Raw genomic sequence first — 24,952 nt, forward strand, 5'->3', positions numbered from 1 at the left:
CCCGTTTGTAAACTTTTGTGTGGCACAATGCAACCGACTGACAAAAGGAGCTCATTGCGTGGCAAACGTTTAAAGGCATTAATTACGGTTGGGCTTTGTGCCAGTCGCAAAAGTTAACAGCTCCGGGCATTATTTTCGTACGCGAATGGTGTTTCGGTTTGCAAGTTTGACATCGTTGTTATTAATCTGCGGTATTTTTTGGAATATTGCGTTATTGCCTTGTAATATTCTTGAAGTATTATCTGCATTAGTTATATTTTATTAATAATGTCCAAACGACAAAAAAACAGCCTTTTTTTAGGAATTAAAAATAAATATGTAAAAATATAAAGTCACACGTTATAGTCACGTGTAATAGAAAAATTAATTTATATAAATCTGTAATATATATATATATATATATATATATATATAGTGATGCTAAAGAATTAAAAGAGAGTACTTTTGGTATAAAAAAAATTATTTTGAATATAAAGAATCATATAAATAAAATTAAAAGAAATAAGTAATTTTTCAAAGCATGAAAAATGTTATATTTATATTATAAATATGAAACTATAAAACTGAAAGAATTATTCTCTAAAAACGCCGGCAGTTCAGGTTGTATGACTTATGATTTATATTTTAATTTTCTAGTCTTATCTTTTGACATAGATATAGATATTCACACAAGAATATCAATATTTTTATCTTTTTTTTCGAGATTTTATTTTTATCAGTTTTTAAAAATAATAAGTAGATAAAAACAGAAAAAATTGTACTGTTTGTACTTACATCTTATTTTCATATAAAAGATTAGATTAGAGATTATTTCTACATAGTATATTATGTTGTGTAGTTCGTTAGATTATATTGTGTTTTGTGATCGTGATTTTGCTAAAATAATTATAGAGATTTAAAATGCTACATTTAAGAAAATTCGATAAATTTATCGAACAAAATACAAGCCGATTTTATTTTTTTCTTTGTAATGTATAGATTAAATATTCTCCAAATGCGCATTCAACAAAATATCTCTCGATATTCAACACAATAGTATAGCAAAAAATTAAAAATTTATAAATTATTGGCAAAAAGTTAAATATGCAATAATATTACGTTGTCGAATTATTAATTGAATACTAAATGTAATGAAAAATATAATCACAAAACGATGAACATTTTTTACGCTTTCTCGCGTTGTACTGAATGGTGCATTTTCCGCATTTTCCGAATGATATTTGACTACACATCGTCATTGGAGATGCATGAAAATACGTTAATTGACCAGAACGAGCTTCCTCTTCAAGCTGGGTGATGCGTTATATCCTCATTTATTAACGCTTTCATTTGCAAAGCCTAAAACGCAACCCCTGAAATTCAACAAGTGCTCCTCGAACCTGGAGCGAGAGAGTGAACGAACGAGCGAGCGAACCAGCCAACATCCAACCTCTATTACGTGCGTGACGCGACTGATCCCTCAGGTGGTGCGGGGTGCGGGGATAGTCGGTGTTAGGAAGGGAGGATCGGGAGGACTCTGAATAACCGGTGGGGATGGTGAGAGATTGTAGCCTCGGGTTACTTCGCTTGTCGTCGGGCGCTTTCGTGATTCTGGTTTCTCCCGCGACCGTCTAAGCGGTGTCAGCGTGTGCGCAGACCGGCTGCGCAGAAGGCGTGTGCGTTGTCCAGATTCTTTGTGCCATTCCTGGCATACCAAAAACAAGAGTGGTGACCGTCCTCGTATTTACCGAGGTGCAGTCCTGCGCGCTAATATAACACCGTGTGAATTTCGTTCGTGAAAATAAGGACGCCCTTACGCTCGTGCGCGTATCGCCACGTCACATAGCTCGCCCAGTGGTAAGTACACGATACAAAATAGTGCTGAAACTGCCGTTCGTCAAAGAGCGCGTCCACGCCCGAGTGTTCTGACGGTGGCGTCGTCTCACAACGGGCCCGCGCAAGGAACGAGTCCGACCGCAGCGACGACGGCGATATTACCCGCAGACAGAGAGAGAGTCACAGACGGAAGGACAGACGGACGACGAATGAAAGAGAGCGAGACAGAGGGAGTGAGAAACATCGTATGTGTGAAAGAGAAAGATTGATAGTAGCGTGTGTATTCTGCGTGAGAGTGGCTTAGCGAGCGAGCGGGCAAGTGAGCGAATGAATGCGCGACGCCGTTATTATCCATTCCGCGACCAATACTCTCGCGCGTTCGGTTTGCTTGTCACATTTATACAGTACTTCCGCTGGCCGTTGTCGGTCAGTCGTATTTTACGGAGCTTATTTTGCTCCGAAACAGTAAAAGGAAATAACGGACGGATAAAGAAACCTTTTTCGTGACTCATCGGTGAGAAGGGTGAAAAGGAGTGAGAAGGAAAAAGGAGAAAAAAATTCAGTCACCGGCACGAAGTTGGCTCGGAAAGGAGCCTCGTACCGGTGTGTACATCTTAGTAGAGGGCTGTTTACATCGAACATCCGGTATTCCGCGCGTATTCCGAATCATTAGCTCGTGTTTACGAGTGTGTGTCGCCGTGTCAGCTGTGTGTCAGAAGCGTGTACGAGCACCTCTGCTTCGAATCGCGCGCACGGGAACCGATTCGCAGAAACACGGCGCAGCGCAGTGCAATTCAGCGCGACGCGGCTCACCGTGGAGGTTAGGGTGACTCCTCTCGCGGTCGTCGTTGATCGGTGGTGTGCGGTGGTGTGGGCTGCGTGCGCGTTTCCTCGCTGCCGGCGCGCGAGCGGGGCGCCGTGACAGAAACGCGTGCTGCTCTCCGCCTAGTCGCCTGTCCGCCAGCCCGCTCGCTCGTGTCGTCGCTCGCGCTCTCGCTTACTCGTTCGTTCGCTCGCGTCGTCGCTCGCCCGCTTCTGGTGAATTCGTATGGTGAATTATTGATCCGCGGCGGCGTGTGCGTGCGGAAAAACCGCCGTTGGCTGGAAGAGAGGAAGGTAGGAGGTAGGGGCAGAGGAAGAGAGATAGACGGATAGGGAGTTAGAGAGAAGAGGTGGGGAAAGACAGAGACGGATAGGGGGCCGCGGAGTGGCGCGCGCGGTGGCGCGAGAAAGCGCTTAAAGCGAGCACACGCACGGGGTGAGACGTGCGCTGGTTGGTGTGGTTGTATATTGTTTTGAAAAGTGTCGGCGCGCGCGAATGCACGCGACGCATCGCTGTGCTCGTCGCGACGCGTAAAGTTGGAGAAACCGGGTACCGGCGGAATTATCTCTAATCTAGACGAGGGAGCGAGCCAAGTGTACATCTCTGTGTCTGCCGTCATCCGTCCGTTCGTCCGTGCGTATATACGTAACGGTAACGGGTACATCACTCCGTCACGCGTGGTGTGTTCTTTTCTTTCTTTGCTTCACTTTCCGTCCGTGTCTGACTCTTCCGCCGCTCGCGTATGCGTGCGTAACAACGGGAGCGAACGCGGGAAAAGCGTGCTGAGTAATGCACGCGGCAAGCGTCGTGGCGCGACGCGCGACGGAGCTATCCTCGGTGAGGCCGGTGAGTGTCCTAGAGTGATACTAGAAGATCCCGACCGATCCTTGTGTACGACGAGACTATCGCGACGAAAATCGCGACAATCGGGACAATCGTGCAAAAGGGTGAAAAAAGGAAGACTCGTCGTCGGCGAGAAGGGCGAGTTGGTTGTGTATTATCGTCGTCGTAGACGACGACGACGACGACAACGACAAGCAGGAGGTCAGCGTCGTCGCGCGGACTTAGAGCGAACGCGACGTTTTGTGTCATTTTGTTGCACGGTCGCTAAGCGTGTTTCGATAATCCCGGAGGAAGCAACGTCCCACCTTCGCCACCGCGGCTTGGATGGATACTGTGCATTATTTCTGGAGTGAGTTTCTCTTTTTATCATGTCTGTGTATGTGCGTGCGTGCGTGCGTGCGTGCGTGCGTGCGTGTGTGTGTGTGCGTGCTTGCTTGTGTGTACTTGCGTGTTGAGTGAATGTGAGTCTCCGATTTTCTGTCTCTGTCGTTTGCCGTCGACGCGTATGAATGCGAACGCGAGAGTGTTCTCCGTAAACGCCGCGCGCTGTGTACGCTGCAGCCGGTTTTTGTCTTCTATCTAGTCGACGTACTACACGGCAAGACTTTCTTTCGACTGTACTCGCCACCGTCGGACTCGGGCAATACACACGCTCTTCGCGCGAACAGCTGCGTACGATCGTCACATTGTTTATGTGTCTTTTGCTATGCATTTGACGTACACTTGACCGAACGCCTAAAACGTTCTTATTTCGTCTTTAAATCTATACTTGGCGAAAGTCTAAAAATAAAATTACAATTACGCTTACATAAAAAAATACAGATTTTATATATGTAATTAAAAAATGAAACAAGCACATTATTTTTTGAGATATTACTTGGAGATTTTGGTGTTGGCTGCCGTTGTGAAAACAGGTGTAGCAAGCAAAGACTAGTTAAAACAGATTAAAATTAAAATTACGCTTGGATCGAAATCGTATTTTTACCGATCTTATCGGGCAAATATAGATCATTTTTTATAAATCTCAATTAATCTATTTTGCCATCTTCTTAATCCCATCGTGACGATAACGGCGATTAATTCGAGGAGCTGTTGCATCAGGTTTCCCAGATCGTTTTCTGGAACTTTCGCGAGGCTTACTAGATGGAAAAGAAACGTAATACTCTAATCGCGTAACACGAATTGCAGCGTTAATCTTGAGCAGCGATAAATCTCGACGCGATCTCTTCTGCCGGAGCGTGACCGGTTGTTAACGAACACGAAAGGAAAAACGTCAGACGACAGTCAACTTGTTGCGATGACGTTTCGCAGTAGGTTATCGAAAATAATCCCACGCTTACATGCGGCAATGCACCGTTACATAAATTTAATCGCATAATTTGACACATTACCGCAACGAGCAATCAAATGCAGATGTACGTAGGGATGCTCTAATTTAACAGCTTGTCAATATTTATTCATATTCATGTATGCATGCATAGATATTACTTGATATTGACTTAAAATGATCAACTGATCAACAACGATTAAAGAAAATTAACATTGTTGATAAGTGATTCGTATAAAATTTATTGATAATAATTAAATCATAACATTATACATGGCAAATTTATCTTTAAAGGATATTTCATTAATTTCATTTATTATTAATACTTTTGATTTGACATTTATATGATATTTTTCATCAATACTTGAATTTTTGAATAGGAAACGTAAATACACCAAAAAAATATTGCTTTAGATTGAACATAGATTATTCATGTTGTAAAAAATGTTGTATACAATTCTAAAGATACACTGTCTATAACGCATCTCGTATTGCGCTTTTATGCAACGAATTCACGTTGAATGTGGAACGCATTGATGTTTTCTGATTAAAGCGCAGAACTGGAGTTTTTCCTCAAACGGTAACGAAATTTCCCCCCGGTCTCTTTTGGAGTCGTTTGCGTGTCTTATTTTCACGCGCCGTCAAAGTTTGATTGCGAATTCGCAATCAAGAGATTTCCCTTTGACCCTTTGCGAGTTCTTTGTGAGTTACGCTCTTATTTTTATTGCAACTCGTGCGATATTTAATTTCGCCGATCTACAGCCGTGCTCGACGCGAATCAATGACGATGAATAATGAAAGTCAAATAATCGATACGTGTGTTTGATGTGATATTATCCATATGATCTACAAATATTGCGTGTTCTTTGTTTACAGTTCAGAGATAATACCGGTGATAATAGTGACGGTGATTATACAGTTCATATTAATGTGCCGTTTGACAGTGGAGAACGATATCTGCGTATGATTGATAATTATGGCTCTGATAAGAACTCGTGTTTCATCAATCATTAGCGATTTCCTTTTTTGATAGATCCAATTTGATTCCGTCGACGATGCGTCGTCGAGATTACGGTTTAAGAGGGAGTCGTTTCGGGTCGATGACGAAATCGTTCGAAAATACGTACAGCTTACAGTTCCTACAGTGCACGCGTGCCGATAATATCCTTAAGGCCACCGGTGTTGAAAATCACGCGCTTTCTCGGTTATTGCTCGATCAGATGGATAAGATGGCATATTGCCACGACGGAGGAGCTTGAAATATAAGGGCGATTCCTGTAATTTAAATCAAATATCAGTATATAACCGGACCAAAGTGCCTTTATATAAAAGTGTTTATTGTACGCTGAGATGCTCTCAATATTTATTTGCCTTGTCTCTAGTATTCTATATCCATATTGCATTATGGTTTCATTTTACATCAACGTGCAACCGGCTATGAATATCGGACTCTCGAAAATTCGAGGAAAAACTGTCTCCGTGAGAATCACATCGAGCTACATGATATTTTAATATCCGCCTCGCGGACGGTGACGTACATCCTGCGCGTTTCTCTATTTTCCGCGAATACGTCGTCGCAACCAATTGTGCTAACATTTGCAATTCGCTTCCACTTTCTACAAACAGTGTCTCGAGTACGTCCGCCGCGGTTCCGATCGTGGTTACGTTTGTCCCGCGTCGAGTAGCACAAAATTATAAATTTCCATTATAATACATAAAAATACCAACTTTCCCGGCGGAATGAAATTTTTGCAAGTTGTCCGTGAAGAACTTGTTTCCTTCTTAGGGTTTAATCCGCAACGCTCGAGTCGGAAATTACGATGCTGGAAGCAATTAAAAGAAATGAAAAAAAATTTCCCACAGTTTGTGTTCAAATAACTTTTGCCGATGAAACTTTTGCTATTATATACAAGTTTAAGGATATCCGTGTAATATCGGAGTTGTCAAAATCAAAATTTACTCAAAGCAGCAATAACTTTATTGCTGCTGGATTTTCTAGCTTATTTTTGAACTCGGCTCGATTCGCTCGAACACAAATCTTCCGCAACATCTTCACTTATCTTCTCGTTTACTGAGTCATATTTCAAGATAGCTAACGCAGGTATCGCCGACCTTTACTCGGTGGGGTCGACTCTGAACTGACGTATAGTTTAGTGGAAACTACCGCGGCTGACCAGCAGGTGCAAGCTGTATTTCTTTCCGTTTCGTTTCTCTCGCTCCTGTCGAAGGCAGCGGATCGGCTTCCTCTTCCTCGAGCGTTGCACGCACGCGAGCGAGCGAGCGAGTCCAAAGAAACCGGTAGTCGCGGTAATCGGTGTATTTCGATAAATTCGATATTCAAATCCCTCGGACGTTCGAGCAACACAACGCGCCCGCTTCCACGAACGATATCGTACAATCGTATCTTTCGATTCTATCTTATCGCGCGCTGCGGAGCGAAAGCCGACGGCGTCGGAAAACAGCGCGACTCCGGAAACATGTGATTTTATTGCACTTGAGAAAATGCGTTTTCTTGGATTTCGACAGATCGAGTATCATAATAGTATTTTATATCGTAATTTATAGCGATATTTATCGATATTTCAAGAGGCATTACGTGTGATGGCAGAAAATTATTTATCTTGCGTATTTTACTTTATATTTTATTACTATTTTTTTACATATATGATTTTTACGTCATATATTTTCCGATTATTCAAAATATTTTTATCACAATTTAATAACTGTCGTTATCTCAAGCGGTAATTATTTTCAATCATCGCAAATATCGACATACGCTAAGTACAGAGTAGCCTAACTGCTGTAAAGATATTCTCTATTCAAGGAAATCTACAAATAGCTGCGATTAGAAAGATAAACAATACAGATTATTTTGAATTGCTACTCTTTGGCGGGATGATCAACTCTCCGCACGAAGTAACTCTCTGCTGTGAAAGCTCTTTGATCCAACGATACAACGGCCTTGAAGGCAACACGAACCGCGCATTGTTAAATGAATGGATTGTTTGTATGCGCGGACGATTTTTCACTCGGGGCTACGACTTGCCTTTACTCGCTTCTTCAGTGTTCCTCGTTCCATCTCGGTCACGACATACAAGGTGTCCTATTATTATCGCAAAAATTTCCGCACTCTTCAGAAAGCTTGAAGCCGTTCTTCTCTTGGCAAAAATTTCATTAAAAAATTTCTGCTACTTTTAAATTTTTTAATATTACATATTAAAATTGCATACTGATAAAATTTATCTTTAGCTTTTTTATGTTTACTGAAAAATACTTTTTTGATTTCTCTCCTTTTTAACAACTTTCAAGCTCAGTTTACGTGATTTACTTTTAATGTTGATTTTGCAATTAATGATCTTGAAAATGCTGTTTTTCTGCATTGCATTCCTCTTCTCCAAGACTTAAATACAATGGGACACCTTATGGAAAGCGATGCAAGTTGCACAATACCGGTCTACACATTAGGCGCAAGTTTCTCGTGGATATAAATAGGACGCCTTGTCCCGTTGGTCTACGAAAGGAGCAAATGGATTATCGCGCGCGCACCGACCCTCCGACAACGACTTCTCTTCGCTCTCTTCTTTCTCTTTTTTCGCTTCCTTGTCTCGCCTTCCTCTCCCTTCTCTCCATCGTTTTACACTTCTTTTGCTCGCGCGCGACTCTCCGGCTTCGGCGAGTCGCGTGGCTTTCTATTTGGCGTAGACAGTGCCAAATTGTCAAGTAACTAAAATTATCGCTAAAGGTGTACGCACGAATTCTTCTCGCACGGTTGAGCCGTGACTAAATTACGCGCTTCGTACACATATTATCTGTAATACTGATTTCTGAACTTTGTATATCCAGCAGGATCTCTTTTTGTAAAAGAGATTATCGGTTTTGTCTCTTTTTCATCAAGTAATTGATCGTGAAGCATATGCATTTATGTGAGTTATTCTCGAAAATATGCACCATTTCTATTCTACGAATTACAAAGATTCTAGGTGCTGAAATAAAAAAGTGAACAATGTATTACACTTTCTACGTACGCGGAAAGATAATCTACGGTGCAAACTTACAATGCCTATTATTATTCACTTTTATCCTTTTCTTCTGTTCCTCATTTTCCTGCGTTCTGCGTCAATGAATTTGTACTTTTTCCGAGGGCAGATCGTGGAAAATAACCTGCGCATAATTAATTTAATTCGCTTAGAATTTTGGAATACACGTGCTACGTGTGCATTCGTATTTTTTAATTGCTATGTAGAGTATTAAAATTATTCTGCATATCATGTATATTTGATTAACAACACTTCACGGGTCGGCGAAACGAGCTCGTTCATCCGGTACTTTTTCGATGAGATTTAAACAAGTCTCGCGATTAGTACTTTTCATTTGCGGTTTGTACAATTGAAGCATTATGCGCGACGTGATATATAGCGCGGTTGTGTGCATGTGTGCGCGTGTGTGGCAATTCCGCGGAGCGTTTTCCTTCCGTGGGAAAATCGCATGCTGCATTTATGACGACTGCGTGCTTTTGATCAACCGCATTACATATAGCACTCGAAGCGCGAGTATAAAATATTCATCAAGTTGTCGGAAGATTTTCTCCTCGTGAATCTCGATGCTCTTCAACATGCGCGCTAGCTAAAGATCCATTTAGACCTACGTATTTACGATGTCGCGTAACAGTTCATATAAGATTCTTACGCGAAGCATTTATTCGTGACAATGAAATTACAACAATTAGCATACGATATGTGCTTTTTGTACTTATAATGTTAAAAATTGAATTCATCGAACTTGTAATTTTGATCTTCATTCTTAAACAACTTTTATTCTGCATTTTACTATGAAATTGTCATCTCGTGGTTATAATAGGCACTATGGTTATATTTATAACGCTATTTCCGATTCAAAGGTCCTGTTAATGATATCATATTTTATATAATTTACGACTTTTACGACTTTATATACACCTATAAACATCAATTGCAATAACAACAGCATGATGATGTATTTAGAATATCGCGTCGCGATTTTACGCAATATCTTTATAAAATATATGATGTTGATACAATAGTATGACGACATTGTTTTAAAAAATCGTTTTATTTTGATAGATATAAAATTCTTCCTTTGTACCGATAGGTTTCAGCGCAAAAGGTCGCTATTTGTGAACCGATTTGCGAAAGATCGGACGTCATGTTGTCGGACTTTATGTATCTAAACCGGTGGAACCAGCTAGCCGGATTTAAAAGCGATTTAAAGTCCTGCTCGTAACTTTCGAACGACTACTAGTCGTGTCGCTTCAACTTTTTCCGCGTTCGCATACACACACGTAAATGCATACACACATATGCGTAGGGGATTAAGCAATGAACGATTAATATTATTTATCAATATCGTCGATTAGACGTAATCAACGTGTGTTACATGCCTAACAGGTTTCGGCGATGCGTGAATCATGCGTCGTCCTTCGCTCGTTTTTGCCGCTCGCTACGAATAATGATCATTCTTCCGCGTCTCAATACGCAGTTTTTAAAAATATATTCTTTCCTATCGGCCTTATGAATTGACTAAAAAGATGCATGAAGCTGAAAGATCTAGAATATTTACAGCGCAAAATACCAAAGGTAACGCGACTGCAATATTTGGCATGCTAAAAAGAATTGGCGTGTAATAAAATCGCGAGTAAGACATTTTTCCTTAGAAATTGGAATATTTGATAAGAAAAATCAAAACAATCCTACGTAAGCGAAGAAACAATAAAATTGGTGGCAGCCATCAATATTATAGCAAAGCGCGACGATGCATATCTCGGGTTATAGTCGGCGACGTGTGCGTTTATCTGGCAGTTTAATGCTAACAAACGCGCGCGATTCGATCGCGTGTCGAGTACGGTACGTGCGCCGACGAGAGTATATACGAGAAACTCAACTCTCCCTTGGAGGGAGTCGTGCGGGCCGGAAAATCATGGGGTGGCTTTACCACCTGGTCGACCGCCCCCTCTCCTCTACCATAGAATACGCGTTCACAGACATACGCTAACACATATATGCGCAGTCAGGATTCCCCTCGCGATTGTCTGCGCTCTGCACGTCTTTCTCTTTCCCTCCTTTCTCCCCTCTAAAATAATGCAACACGCCACTGCGGGGTCCGTCTGCATACCAGCCGTGGCACGATCACGCGATTCGCTCGTACGTATCGGTCACCCGGTATAGAGTATAGCCCTTCGTAACTACCTGTCCTCTAGACTCGTTCAGATTCGAGTAAAGTGCTCGATTTCTCTCGTAGTAGTTTGCCGTTTATTATAACATCGATTGTAGATATGTGAGACATGCAATATTGCGCATAGTGCGACGATAGTAGGATAATATTTCTTCAATTTATGTTTGGCATACTGAGTGTGCAGTCCGGATTACAAATTATATAGCACGATGCAGAGTAATTCAGGTATCTTACAAGGCAAGTACTTGCTCGATCATTTTGCGTTCTACATCCAACATGTGCTACGTTGTTAGGACATCTATAATTTTGTAGATTCACCTGTAAAATAATTTTTTAAATCAAATTTTTCTCTTTTTAATCAACTCTTTTATTCAGATATCCATTCTTTCACTACAGATGGATATTATTTTTTTCTAGATAAATTACATTGTACTAAATATATTTGCTTTTTTTATATTTAAAGATCACATACAATTTTATGAGAAGTTAAAGTTCACTTTATAAAATAGTGTTAGTCTGAATTTTATATAAGAAATCTAATATACATAGATTTATAATATATTGCGACAAGGATACGTGAAATATTTATCTTGACAGAATGAGTGTTTTATACGTAGAGACGAAAATATATAGAGACTTTAATATGGCAAGCGTAATGTACTCCTCTTCGATAATTTAAGAATGCAACCCGATATTGCGGGAATTAAGTACTCTTGTGGACAGAGAAAGGAAAATCATGGCCGTGTGTGTACATGCGTCAGGATTTATTGTCATTCGGCGACGATAGGCGCGATATTACGTTACGATAATTGTTTTCGATACGAGAGGCCTGTCGCAAGTAGGCTGGCACCCCTGATCTTAAATTGACGGCAGTATTTTTCATGACTCTGCGAGAGCTCCGATCGATAGATGCTGGTCGGCTTAGATCGAAACTTGGATAACAAAGATGCTTGATCTCTCTCACCGGTCGAATACCTGCAATGATTATTCCTCGAGAAGCGAGAGATAGCGACCGTTACTTCGCTCTTACTTTTAACTGACTTGAACAAAAACATTTCGGTGGTTCGCTTTGAAAGGAACATTTTAATAGATGTTTCGATACGGAAGAACTACTGCTTGAAAAAAAATCGATGAGTAATATCATAAATAAATATAGCTCAATTAATATAGGAAAAGTAAAGTATACAACAATGATAGCAGTTGGATAATTAATATTATTTGAAGTTTTCGAAGATTATGTAAATTCTTATACTTCATGTAATTCTTGTAATTCATGTAATCGTGGTCTTTTTATTGAGTAAATTCCAGCGATTACAAATACATGTATATTATTAAATTTAATTTTAAATTAATATAAAATTAAATTATTTTAAATAAATATGACCTTATTTGCTGATATTTCATGTTAATCCACACGGAAGCACGCTTAAGCGGATGAATCACCGCTTGTTTTGATGGTTGTTTTGCATTTGTGGACGGAAATTGCGGTGAAAATAATTATTTTGCCAGCACATGGCTTAACGCGTGCGAAGGGATAATCAACGCGGATCAATCGACTAGAAAGTCTTGGGAGCGTGAAAAATCTCGTTCGATAGTGGATTTCTTGCCACGTTGACCTCGGAGCGATATCGCGCTGCTATATCCTCTTGCTGTTAATTATCGCTTGATATTTTCTAGAAAGTGTAAAAGGATCGGCAGGTATGCCGGTGGAGGGCAGGGTCGTAAGGATATAAACAACAACTCTTACCGCGTACAATGGCCATCTCTTATCGGTTCGGTTAAAAGACGTGATTTAACGTGCTGCGTTTGTATCGGCAGGTCGGCCGGTTAACTAGAAAGTGGAAATCTCTATCTATAGGAAGTCGGTGGATTTCTCGTATAAGTCGGTGGTTTAAGAACGATCTCGATCGGCGCGAGGTCAGCGCGCGAGCGATTTGCCAAGGCGATCGAGAAGTTCCTTGTAGAAGTCTTGCAATGACGCACTTACACGTATGTGAAACTCGTACAATCGGGCCGGTAAAATGCGATAGAAATATTTTCACGCGAAAGATTGTCAATTTTTTTTTTTTTTATTAATTTGCTTATGTCGTAAATAATTTATCTCAAGTATTAGATCGTGATGTTTGGAAAGCTGGAGTTTGCCAATGCAACTAAACTTTAGTCTTAAAATTAATTAAAAATTAGTTGGAGATTTTTGACGTGAGATATTTCATGCGCGAAAACACAGTGAATCGTTACGCTACGTATTTTATGCGATTACCTCACCCTACCGAACGGAAAACCAAGAGTCAAAGTGAGACGACACAGCCGGCGAGATGGTGCTGATTTTATTTCAAGGATGAATAGGAGCTTATAGCCTCGGCACTATTTCCAGCGGTCCATTAGTTCGTTGACTAGGAGAGGAAAAATGTAATAAACCGCGACACGTCGCGTCTTCCTCCGGCACGATATAGAATCTTCCGCGCACGGGAGAAAAATTAAATTGCTTCGCCTTCTTTTTCTCTGCCGTTTTCTTTCTCTCTGTCCTTCTCGTCTCCGTGAGTAACGTAGATTCACGACTTGCTATTCAGCTTGACAGGGCTTCCGCGTGGAAAATTCTTGCTTCCGCATCCTTTCGCGCAAAGCCTTCATCATTCAGCATATGATGAAAAACTAATCTAGAAATCAGTTGTTTCTTATTAAAGCATTTATTTAAACTTTTTGCTAATTATCTCAATTACTGTGAAAGAATAAATCTTTAAAAATGGTATTTTATGTGTATTAAGAAAAATAGGACCTTATTTGATCTTGAGAAACAATAAAATAGTATTATTACGAAGATAAATAGTGATAAATTTAATACATATGTTATTTCACATCTCTAAATTAACGACTTTCAACATGTTTGTATGATCTATGCGAAAATTCGATCGAGGTAAGCGAAACGCGATGGAAACGAGTTTTACAGTTACGATCTGCTGTTTACGAGGATCCTCCTCCTTCGCCTCATCTCTCTCCCTCTATCTCTCTCGGTAGAAACGTTATTTACGCATACTAGCCATGCATTATGTACCCTCTCTCTGTTCTTCTTTCACGATTGTTGCCACCAGCGTCGTCGTCCTCGTCGTCGTCTTCAACGACAAGGGTGACGATGGCGGCAGTATTGCATTAACACGCTCGAATGGAAATTGCAGTGTCCTGGTCACCCTGACGTTTCGTGGACGCGTTTACGACGTCGTTTTCTCCAGTTTTAATGAACAATGTGAACGATGAGAGATTTAACCGCGCACATTCTCACCGCGCCTCTCTATCGTTGAATTGCGAATTATTGTAAATTGTAGCTATGTTAATACATGCTGGTGTGATGATAGTGATTCTTGAAAAATAATTTATTAATATATTGGACGGTCAATTTTAGTAAGCACAATTTTGATCAACAAGTTGTTGTTTTTTTTTTGTTTGTTAATAAACGTTTATGTGCGAAAACAGACATATAATACGTGTTTACACAAATGTATATAGTATAAAATTATTTGTAGATATATTTTTGAAAGAAACTACGTATTATTCAGATTAAGAACTTTTTCAGTTTTTCCATTATTTAGAGAAATTTTCTCGTTTGTCATTATTATCTTACTTGTGTCAAGATTTCATATCTTAGGATTACGATTTGTTTGCGCTGTCAAAGTTTGAATTTTATCCGTTCGTCGATGTCGGGGTTTCTTTGACATGTACGCGCTCACTTCGCAGAACCAACCGGGCGCACGTTGTCTCTGTTCCAGCGTGGAAAATCGCTGACGAGGGAACTTTCTAAGTGCACACTGCATAATCCATCGCATGTCAGGCCACCGTTGTGTATACACGCGCGCGTGTACCGTATACGATCAACTTTCGACCTCGATGGAAATGTAACAGGTAGTCTATTTCTCTCTCTCTCTTCCGATAAAAAGATACGAAGAAAACTGCGTGACTATGCTCGAATTGTAAATACGTATACGTAATATTTTATGCAACTTCCACTTGTGAGCGCACTTTGGAAAATAAAAAGATTATTGCGGTCGCCGTTATCGCATGTCGATCTACCGATTTCAGTTTAACACTATACTTTTGTGGATTTCCATTCCATTGACATAGTTTCTCGGCAAAGTGTTATTAATTACAACATACGAAAATTGTCTGTAATCGCTACGAGTAACGGTTTCTGTGGATTTGCACGCGCCAAGTAGATATGCTAAATAACTATTGTTTTGTTGCTTTATGATGGAAGTTTTTCTACGCAAGGTAAAACAACTTTGGACACAGTGCTAAGGTAAACAATACTTTTTTGCTCGACAATCTTCCAACGACGAGACCTTTCAATACTGCGTATGTGTTTTTTTTTCTTTACATACAAGCGATCGTGTACGTTGATTGATGTTTCGAGAATTTTTGGCGATGTTTGTTGATCCCGAAACACGTAAAACCATTATACCAGTAACAGAATTAGTATCGTATTCCACTGTTTTCCTACAAAAAGTAAAGATAAGGTTGAATAATAAATGCAAACCTTTCTAATAACAGAGTCTAATTAATTTTAATAGCACTATAATAATTACTCTACAATTGGTAAACAGTAATTTTCTCAGAACAATTATTAACTGTGAGCGATAATAATTTTATACCTGTATATTTATGAATTCCACGAAGACCGCTCACCTACGCTTGGAACCATATCAAAATTGCTTTGATTTGAACTATTCAAAATTACGGTAGTTATTTATGTGCTTGATGACATCTCGCACGATATAACATCTCTAACGCTTTAACTATTATTATCTCTGATGATTACTGCGCCAGCGAAGATTTGCGAAGTTTACGCACTATTTCAACTCTTCTTACATGTGGGAGCTTAGTTTGTAGAAGTACATGTGTTCGAAGTTTCCTCTTCTGTCTATACAAACTACATTATAATGTTTACAGAGGAATACCCAGAGATATGACTATCTTTTATCTATTTGAAATTGCTGATTTAACTTGAGTTTTTAGATATGTTCTTCTTCTGAAAGCAACTTTGGAAGTTAATATTTGACATTGCGTGGCTTCTAATCACGTGATTTTATTTGAATAGGACACAAATACAAATAATAACGAACTAAATTATAAGATTAATGTTACAGTTTTATTTTATTTTTATCATATTTAGATCGTGACTCAAAAGAATGTTCATCATTCAGGTGTGCTTAGGTTATTTTTCTTTCTCCTCCGGTGTTTCTCATGGGGCTTCTAAGAAGGAGCGTCTTGTAATCAGACTCCGGAATATAGAGTGTCATTTTCATGTGTTATTATTGGTCCTCGAGCCAGATTAGATTAACGCAGCAGTCATTGGTATTTGCGTCATGTCTCCAACCGAGATTGCTCATCCGTTTACTCTAGCTGTACTCTTCTGATCTTTGTTCTTACTCTATCTATCTTTCTACTTTCTTCTGTTGGCTCAAAACTTGATTTTTTATCCTCCCTTAGCGTGATCATTAATCGCAAAATTAATGCTGACTTTACGATCTCTAAATTTTATATTATTTGTATGTCATATATTATAATCTTATATTTTTTTAAGTATGTGTAAATTATTTTTACATTGGTGTATTATTTCGTTGAAACATGGAATTTTCAATGAGTTTTTACAAAATAATATGCTGGTATGCTATTGCAAGAATTTTATAATTACAAAATTGCAGCTGAGAAAAATTTTTGAAATTAAAAGAAGATAAATATACTTGTTGCACTAAAATTCTGCTTTTTTATCTTAAGTTTAGAAAATGTAAAAGAAAACGCAATTGAAAAAAAAAATATAATATCTGATACTTATCGTTTGCAGCTGCAATCGAATGTATACCCAGTATTCGATTCATCAGGAAAATCGAGATTTACTGCTGTCTAACCTCGACAACCTCGGTAACCGGCAACTACAATATAAATTCTTAGTTTGAGTTTCTCTCTCTCTTTCTCTCTCCATAAAGTTTCTTTACATTTCACACATACACGCAATCAGTGCAATAATGATAACGAGAACACATTTCAGTAAATTCTTCGCATGTTTATTTTCGTGATTTTATCAAGAACTTTATCAAGATCTCACTTCCGCAAACGTGATCTTTGGTAAACAAGTTAAGGGATTATTTTTCTTGGTTGATTTTGATCTTTTACACCACTTGCCGATATCCGTAAAGTTTGATTTATTATTTCGAAATTCATTTTCGCGCTAATATTGTCAATCAACTTTGTCGGACGTAATCGTTTATTTTCGTCAGCCATCGTTTGATTTCTAGAAGGAGTTGGCTGCCATATTTAATTTGGAGTCTTGCAACGTAACTCGTACTGTTATGACTATAAAATATTGCGCGTACTTTCCGTATTTTAGCGAGTTTCGATAGTGATCTTATTGTGTTTGCGGTAAAAATTAGAAACCACGTAGAAACGTTGATCATAAACGCAAACAATTGTGGCGAAATATCATCGTTTATTGTATCTCGGTATACGAAAGTCGCGTTCGGGAGTAAAAGATTGTGAGCACGATCGGGTAAAGAATTTACGTCGAAACCGTGGTTATATTCTCGTAATTGCCATTAGTTGCTCGCGTGCATGTGTGTATGTGTAAAATGTGAAGGAACTTGGACTCGGACCGACGATCGAGGAAGCATGCGGTTGTCGGTGTGAGGTTAGGTAGCGGTGAATTCCGATTTTCCTGGTGCGTTGAATATTGCGACAATACGTCCGGTTGTAGCAGCGAATGGTGAGTGCTAGATATGAAGTTTCCCTTTTCTTATTATTTTTTTTATATTTTCTTTGTTAATGGCAAAGCATACGATAGAATTTTGGTGCCATCATTATGTTCATTTTTAATCTGGAAAATTTGTACATGTAGCGATTTTATAATTCTTGGCAATTGTAATTGTGTTCGAACAAAGTTCTTGCATTAGCATAGTAGTGAGTGTGTGTGTAAAGTTAGCGTATTTGGAAACTTAGAAACTATTGAGAGTTTAAACACACAAACACATATTTTTATAATAAAAATACAGACAGATTATCGTTAAATATTTATAAATGTTAATTAAGTATAATTTAAATATTTAAAATTTTTGATACAATAGATCTAGAAAAAGTATTTTATTCTTAACGAAACAAGTAGCAGTATCATAATGCGGATAAAAGCTGTCAATTTACTTTAGTTCTAATAATATCGTTTCACATTTCTTTAGAATTTACAATTTCATAATTCTGACTATATTCATAAGATATCTCGATTATCTGTTGTCTCAGTTTCGAAACGTTTCGCCCTTATTTCTAGAGATGTTTTCATCATTCATCGTTAACATTACGCGCAGGTCGGCGTTCGCGAAACGGTACTTTCTGCTCGAGCACTAATATTCGCTCTTTCTTCACTTCTCTCATGATGTTTCTTTTGCTTTACTCACGCACGGTTTATCATAACGCCGCACGATCTCTCTTAGTGGCTCGTATGTTGCTGCTTCTCGTTTCAGTTTTATTTTTACGCGGGAATGGATTTATTTCCGGCGGTAACTGCGTTCATAGGACCGTGTACGGGCTGTAAATTTATCAACACTTTATGTCGGGCCGGTGGGCAGGTGAGTGTGCAGGTGCGTTTTTTTCTAATCTCGAGCTTTTTCCACAATCTCTCCAACGATTTTCCTCGCTTTTGTATTAATTAATGACTTTATCGATTAATTAATACTTTCTTTTTTTATGCCGTTTACAACATTATGTTTATTAAATCGTTTATTAAGTCTGTGTAAATGATTAAATAAACGAAATATAAACGAAATTTTGAATATACAATATTTTCATGAATCATAGTATTTCAAGGAATAGAGTATTTTCATGAATCATAGCATTTTGAGGAACCAATTAATCTAGAATAGAGTCTATAAATAATTAACGTAAGCAATTTCTTTAATAAAACTTTTTTATTTATAAAATGCATAAAATATATTGTAAATATTAACTATAATTAGTTTTATATTAAAAGACGATCTCAATTATGAAAAATTGTTATACCCGCGACTCTCCTGTCATATTTTCCAATAATTATTTACTATTTTATATTTGCATATTTGCGGTTTCTTAAGATCAAAAGACTTCGTTTTTCGACTTCGAGCGAATTTAGCGATGATAAGAACGCGCATGATCCTGAATAAACGGACTTTCGCGAGCGATTTCATTAGGACTCGAGTTGGGTTCTCGGAGTCTTCGGGTTTGGTTGGTTCTCTTGAACGGAGGGCCGTCTAAGTTTATCTGCGTTATTTCTGGCGGGAGCTGACGCACCGCTTCTCTCTTCTCCTCTCCTCTCTTTGCCCCATGGTCGGTTGCTTCCAAAGAATTATTCCCGTATATGCTCGAGCAAGACGCGATACAAGTTAACCATCGGCCGAAACTGTTCACCTCTTTTTCCCTTTTTCTGCACCGAGAGAGAAAAAGAAAAATTGTTCGCGAGGATACTGAAATTTAACAGGCTGTCGATACTTCTATTCACTCGCTATCGAATATTCAGACATATTTAAATTTAATAAACTCTCGAGATCTTTACTTGAGTATAATAAATGAATGCACAACAAAATGTATCTCCAGCTTTTTTTTTAAGATATTAATAACTGCAAGATATACGACAATCATTGTAGAATTTTGCAAGATAAAATTGATTTAAGTCAATGTAAAAATTAATATGCACTATAATAAAATAATATATAAAAAATAATATATATTTTTATTCTGCTTGATGTTACGATATGTTTCTAGATATCAATATTTAGTTTATTGATAAAGGATATCAAAGGAAAAAAATTCTTATCGAAAGAAAAGCAGTGATATTTTTATTATCGAAGTTTCATAAATGTCTTTAATCTCGCTTCTTAAAGTTCGACGAGTATGAGTTTATTTATTTATGATTTATTATTTATTTCCGGAGATAGCTATTTTTGAGCTCTTCCGAATTACAACATGTTTCAACGATGATTGTCGTGAAATTCTATCTCACTTATGCGCACGATGTCTTCCTCGTGTCGTAAATCGACTGCGTTGCATCCAGCAAGAATAAGCCTGACATTTCCGCGTCTCATATCTACCTAATTGATATTTAGAACCGGCTGAATGCCCTGTATTCGCATATTGACGGCGCTGAGCGAGCAAAAAAAGTAATGAATACGTAATCGCACGATGGCAAGTTTCTCAAAACATCCATTTATATTTAGATATCCTCGATATTAATATCAATAGTTCATCTTGTGCATTTGTATCTTTGACATATTACTGTCAAAAATAAAAGCTTTTCGCAATATTATTAACTATTACGAAATAAGACTGTATGGAATTTATGAGCTTTGTTGTAATTGATTTTTCCGCTTACATTATTCTGTGACGGTAAATAGCGGATTACTCGCGGCTATTTTAAAGGAAATGAAACGAAAAATCACAACGATTGCTATTTAATGTACCATTATTTAATCTTTATTGATAATCAATTCGAACTCGAAAACATTTAACGAAAATCAATTAAAAATGATATAAGCGAAAAATGGATAAACAACAAAGAATAATGAATAACCACTAATAACTACTAATTAACTACTAATAACTAGCTTATATAAAATTAGTTTTTTTATAAATTACATTTCTAGTTAAATCAATTCAATAATTGCTTAATTACATATTTAGTGAGTGGATACTATTCACGTTGAGAGCAATAAAATCCTTCGCACTCGAAATTTATGTTTTAAAATTATTGTCGAATATCATTAAATATTCGTGTATAATATAATACATTTCTTTTCGTGTTCACTGTATTTACGCATTTATTCACGATGAATATATCAACTGGTCGAGGTAATAGAGTTTCTTGTGTACATGCACGCCGTGTAAAATGTGTATCCTGAAATGCGTGTAATTCGGCGCGAAGCTTGATCGAGCCTGTCGTCGCATAGTATGTGCAATGCATATGTGCATGTGAAAGGTAGATAGACGAGCAAAAAAAAGATTAAGTTACCGAGGTTCACCTGTTAGCCTGAAAACTGAGTACACGACTGCGGTAATCCGTAGCTCGATGCACACTTCGGCGGCGCAGTAACGCGTTTTCTCTCTCCCTCTCTTCTCTTTCTCTGTTTTCTACTTTTTCTTTCCTCGCCTTATCTCGCTGCGTTGGTGTTCACAGACGGTGTCGGATTAAACACTTCCAACATTGCCGTGTCAGTTAGACTCGTCATTTCAAGCTCGCGTCGCGAAAGAAGTTATGAATATTTCCTGCGTCTGACGGTTTGTACTGTGTTATCATTTTCGTAAATTGCCATGGTCTTCATTGGAGGTATCAAATTGGCAGGAAGTAATTTGAAAAGGAGAAATAGCTATGTTCACATTTTTATACGACTATACGAGATTTTCTAAAACTATTTTCTGTCTGTTGTAATATTGTATTAAATTTTTTTTATTAACATTATAATATTTTTATCTCTAAGTTAAAAAGAAAAAACGTAAAATATATTATATTTTGGATTAAGTTATAAATAACTTCCGTTTCTTAGATAGGGAGATATATGTGTGCTACCGCGGCGAACTCAAGTATAACTTATTTATGACTCAATCCGACAGATCGCTCTTATATTTTTTATTATTAGATTTCTTTTGGCATGAAGATTCAAGATTTATGCATAAATATAAGGGAAGAAACACAGCCTGAAATACGAAATACGACAAAGTACGCGAGTAATGCTCGAAACCTGTTAGCCAAGATTCTACTTTGAACTAGAATAAAAATAGTCAGAGTAAATAACATGTAAGTTATATGAGGGATAAACTTTATTTATATTTCTTCAATAACCAGAGGAACGCGAAGGAGTCGATCAAAGAATCGCTGAATATTTATATAAAGCAAGCAAGGCGAAGAATTTTCTAAATTTGCTTTGAATATCTTAATGCATTTATTTACTTCAAATATCATAACAAATATTACAACATTCGTAAATCATGATTTTTTTAATGACATTATCTTTTGCATATAAATGTACAACGACGTTGACAAACATAATATATCGGAACATATCTTATTTTTTTACGAGATGATTTGTCTGATTTAACGATTAATCGTCTCTTCACGAATGGGAACCTTAATGGCGATCAGATTGCACGCACGTTGCGGTGGAGCGAGACCGATTCCTCGAAATCTGGCGTGAAACTTCCTCCTTCTCCTTGGGCGTTTGCGGTGTCCATACGCCCAAAAATATTTCGGCATGAGGAAAGAATAATAACGTCGTCGCGTAATAGCCGTGTAAAGGTTGCGCGGACCCGCGTCTCATTCTCACAGTAGTAGAAGACCCGATCGTGAGGCACCGCGTGGCCACGCTCGCTCGTTCGCTTCTCGTGAATTATTCATTTCGAGGCCGTATCAGCCGTTGGACCCTGCGTTCACGTGATCGTTCGTCAGGCCTATACATATGTATATAACGAATATCCGCGCGTACGTGTAGTTCGATATAGCACTCATCTTCCTTTTCACACGTGTCATTCGTTTATTCCTCTTCTGTTCTAAACGTCGCTAAAACACGTCCTATATCTCAAAACACTTGTTGAAATAAACGTTTGATTTTTATGCTCTTGATGTGCGACTGTTAGTTACATCTTTCCATACTTTTCCACAATAATCCTTTTTTTTTTAACGATTAAATTTTGCGTGATGTCTGGTAATGACTAGTTAGTTATAAAACATTTTTATACAAGTGGTAGTCGTTAGAATCTTCAAGAAACTAGATCTGACTTTATTGAGCGAAAGCGTGTATTTCTTCGGCTTTATTTTTATCGTTTAACCTCACTGCTATTTTTTTCGTGAGAAGAAAAAGTGAGTTGCGACGTTCACTGAAAATTATTTCATTCGATGTTCTCCCTCTTTTACTCGACTTATATAACGTGGGCGGTTCATAGAGCAGCGCGGCAACAGGCGAGCCTTGCCAAACGAACGATTAACCTCGAACTTGTCGCGACCTCCGCCGCCGTTTACGAACTCTGTCCGACACGTTACTCCAATTTCTCCGTGACAATACGTCACGCCGAAATGGCAACACGCCACTCGTGTTGCTATGAAAAATAAAATTTCGCGCGCGAAATATCGTGATTACGAGACGCTTGTATAACGTTGTCGCTTTAAAAATAATTCCTCGTTGGCTAACTACATTGTATCGCGAGACTATCGCGGCGTGTCCTAAGAACAGCCTCACCTTGAAGAATCAGGGTTGGCAATAGCAAAGATTTTTATATATCAAGATACACGACTTATAACTTTTTCATTTAATTAATTTGAATGAGAAACATTTTTATTTTAAGATAAAATATTATAGTTGCTTTATAAATTCAAAATAAAAAGTTAGAAAATTAGATGTTTTAATCGTGATTTATTTGCAACAATTTTAAGAATATTTAATTATAAAGAAGATATTTATTTGTCATCTCTCTTGTACTGAAATACAATTATTCTATCATTATGCTATTCTTATTCATGAAATCATGTTACGTATATTAAAATGGTTACGTATCTTAAATTACTATATTATCATATTTTGATATGTTAAGGTTATAGTTTGATTTAAACTGAGAATGGCTAAACGAAAGCCAATACAGAGCCATCAATATGTGAAAAAAAAAATCTAATGATAATCTCTTTAAACAGACAACAATTTTTAAATGCCTCATAAATGGTTCGGATATCCACTTGTCGTTTGTATAACGGGTAATTGCTGTCAAAACAACTGAAATGGTAGAATCCGATCATTTGTCGCCTGTTTGTGGCGAGCGTGGAAATCACAAAGTAACAAAATATCGGAGACGCGGCTACACTCGAAAGCCGTGTAAAATATCCGGGTGTTTAGCGTGCTTTTGAAAACGAGCCCTCGCTCGACTGATGTAGCCCACATGTGCGTTGTTGTTGGCCGAGCGTGTAATGGCAGCGACGAGTGGAGCGGCGGGCGGCAGCTTAGCATCATTGAAAGGTCAACACTACTATCGAGAGTGCACACTTGTCGCCCGACTCGTTTACAATGCACGGTGCATCCCGGCAACGACAGACACGTCGCTTTCCTTCAGTTCGTTCACCTCGCACTGAAATATGTTTTGGGCGTATTATATTTGGAGTGAGAAAGAGAGAGAGAGAGAGAACGAGCAGAGAGAGGTGAGGTTCAGTTGTCCTTCGGTCAAATGGAAACGAGGGACTGTCCGATTTACATCTCGATAAGGGTCATAAACATTCAAATAGCTGTATTATCCGGTTATTTCGAATAAATTCGATTACGAAATTACGACTCGAAGTGTTTGAAATATTTAAGATATGCGATATAATACCTATATTTTGTTTCTTGCAGTATATGAATAAATACATATTAATATTTTAGATAGTGCGTGTTTGGAAAATGATGAGTGTGTCTATTTTTTTATAATAAAAATTTACTTAACTATAATATTATCGTATAATTGTCTCAGGTATTTTGTAAGCTTTTGTTTTTTTTTCTTCTTTTATTTGCATTTAGATTCGTTTTTCAGACTTTGCTTACTCGACGATCTTTCGTGTTATGCAATCGTTTTCCGAACACGACGAATAACATGTTCGTTTTCCAAGCAATTCGCATATTCGACCGTTCGGTCGAATCACTTCGCCCTGCTGTTTTCCCGCGATGTAATTTCGCCGTCGCGTGTGGTCGCGTTTCGACGCGAATGCGACGCGACGCGACGGGACACGTCGCGGCGCTCCAATTAAACCGGTCCGAAACGAATTCCCCATCTCACGTCCGTTTCCATTTTCCACGAACTCCCGAGCTCGTTGTATTTACGTGTCAATTCCGTGCGTTCGATTCGGCAGTGAGTGTGCGGGGGATGCGACGGCAACGGTGGGGGCGGAAGGCATCATCGGACTATCTAGAATTCGAAGCTGGGCC

General features: G+C 38.4%; 1 protein-coding gene across 10 annotated transcripts in view; it reads left to right on the forward strand.

Moving 5' to 3' along the window:
• sd (TEA domain transcription factor 1 homolog scalloped) overlaps positions 1–24,952 on the forward strand; it is a 198,314-nt gene that overhangs the window by 56,317 nt on the left and 117,045 nt on the right. For 2 of the 10 annotated variants that reach the window (XM_012373735.2, XM_012373738.2), the window contains exon 1: positions 1,849–3,830. The exons of 6 other annotated variants lie outside the window; for them this stretch is intronic. Coding sequence is in view for 1 of the 4 variants with exons in the window: in XM_012373738.2 (XP_012229161.1) it covers positions 3,806–3,830 (25 nt within the window). In the remaining 3 variants the exon portion in view is untranslated. 2 more of the 10 variants (XM_012373734.2, XM_012373737.2) reach the window with 2 other exon arrangements.

Source organism: Linepithema humile, chromosome 5 (assembly GCF_040581485.1).
Source record: "Linepithema humile isolate Giens D197 chromosome 5, Lhum_UNIL_v1.0, whole genome shotgun sequence".
Taxonomy (NCBI): Eukaryota; Metazoa; Arthropoda; class Insecta; order Hymenoptera; family Formicidae; genus Linepithema; species Linepithema humile.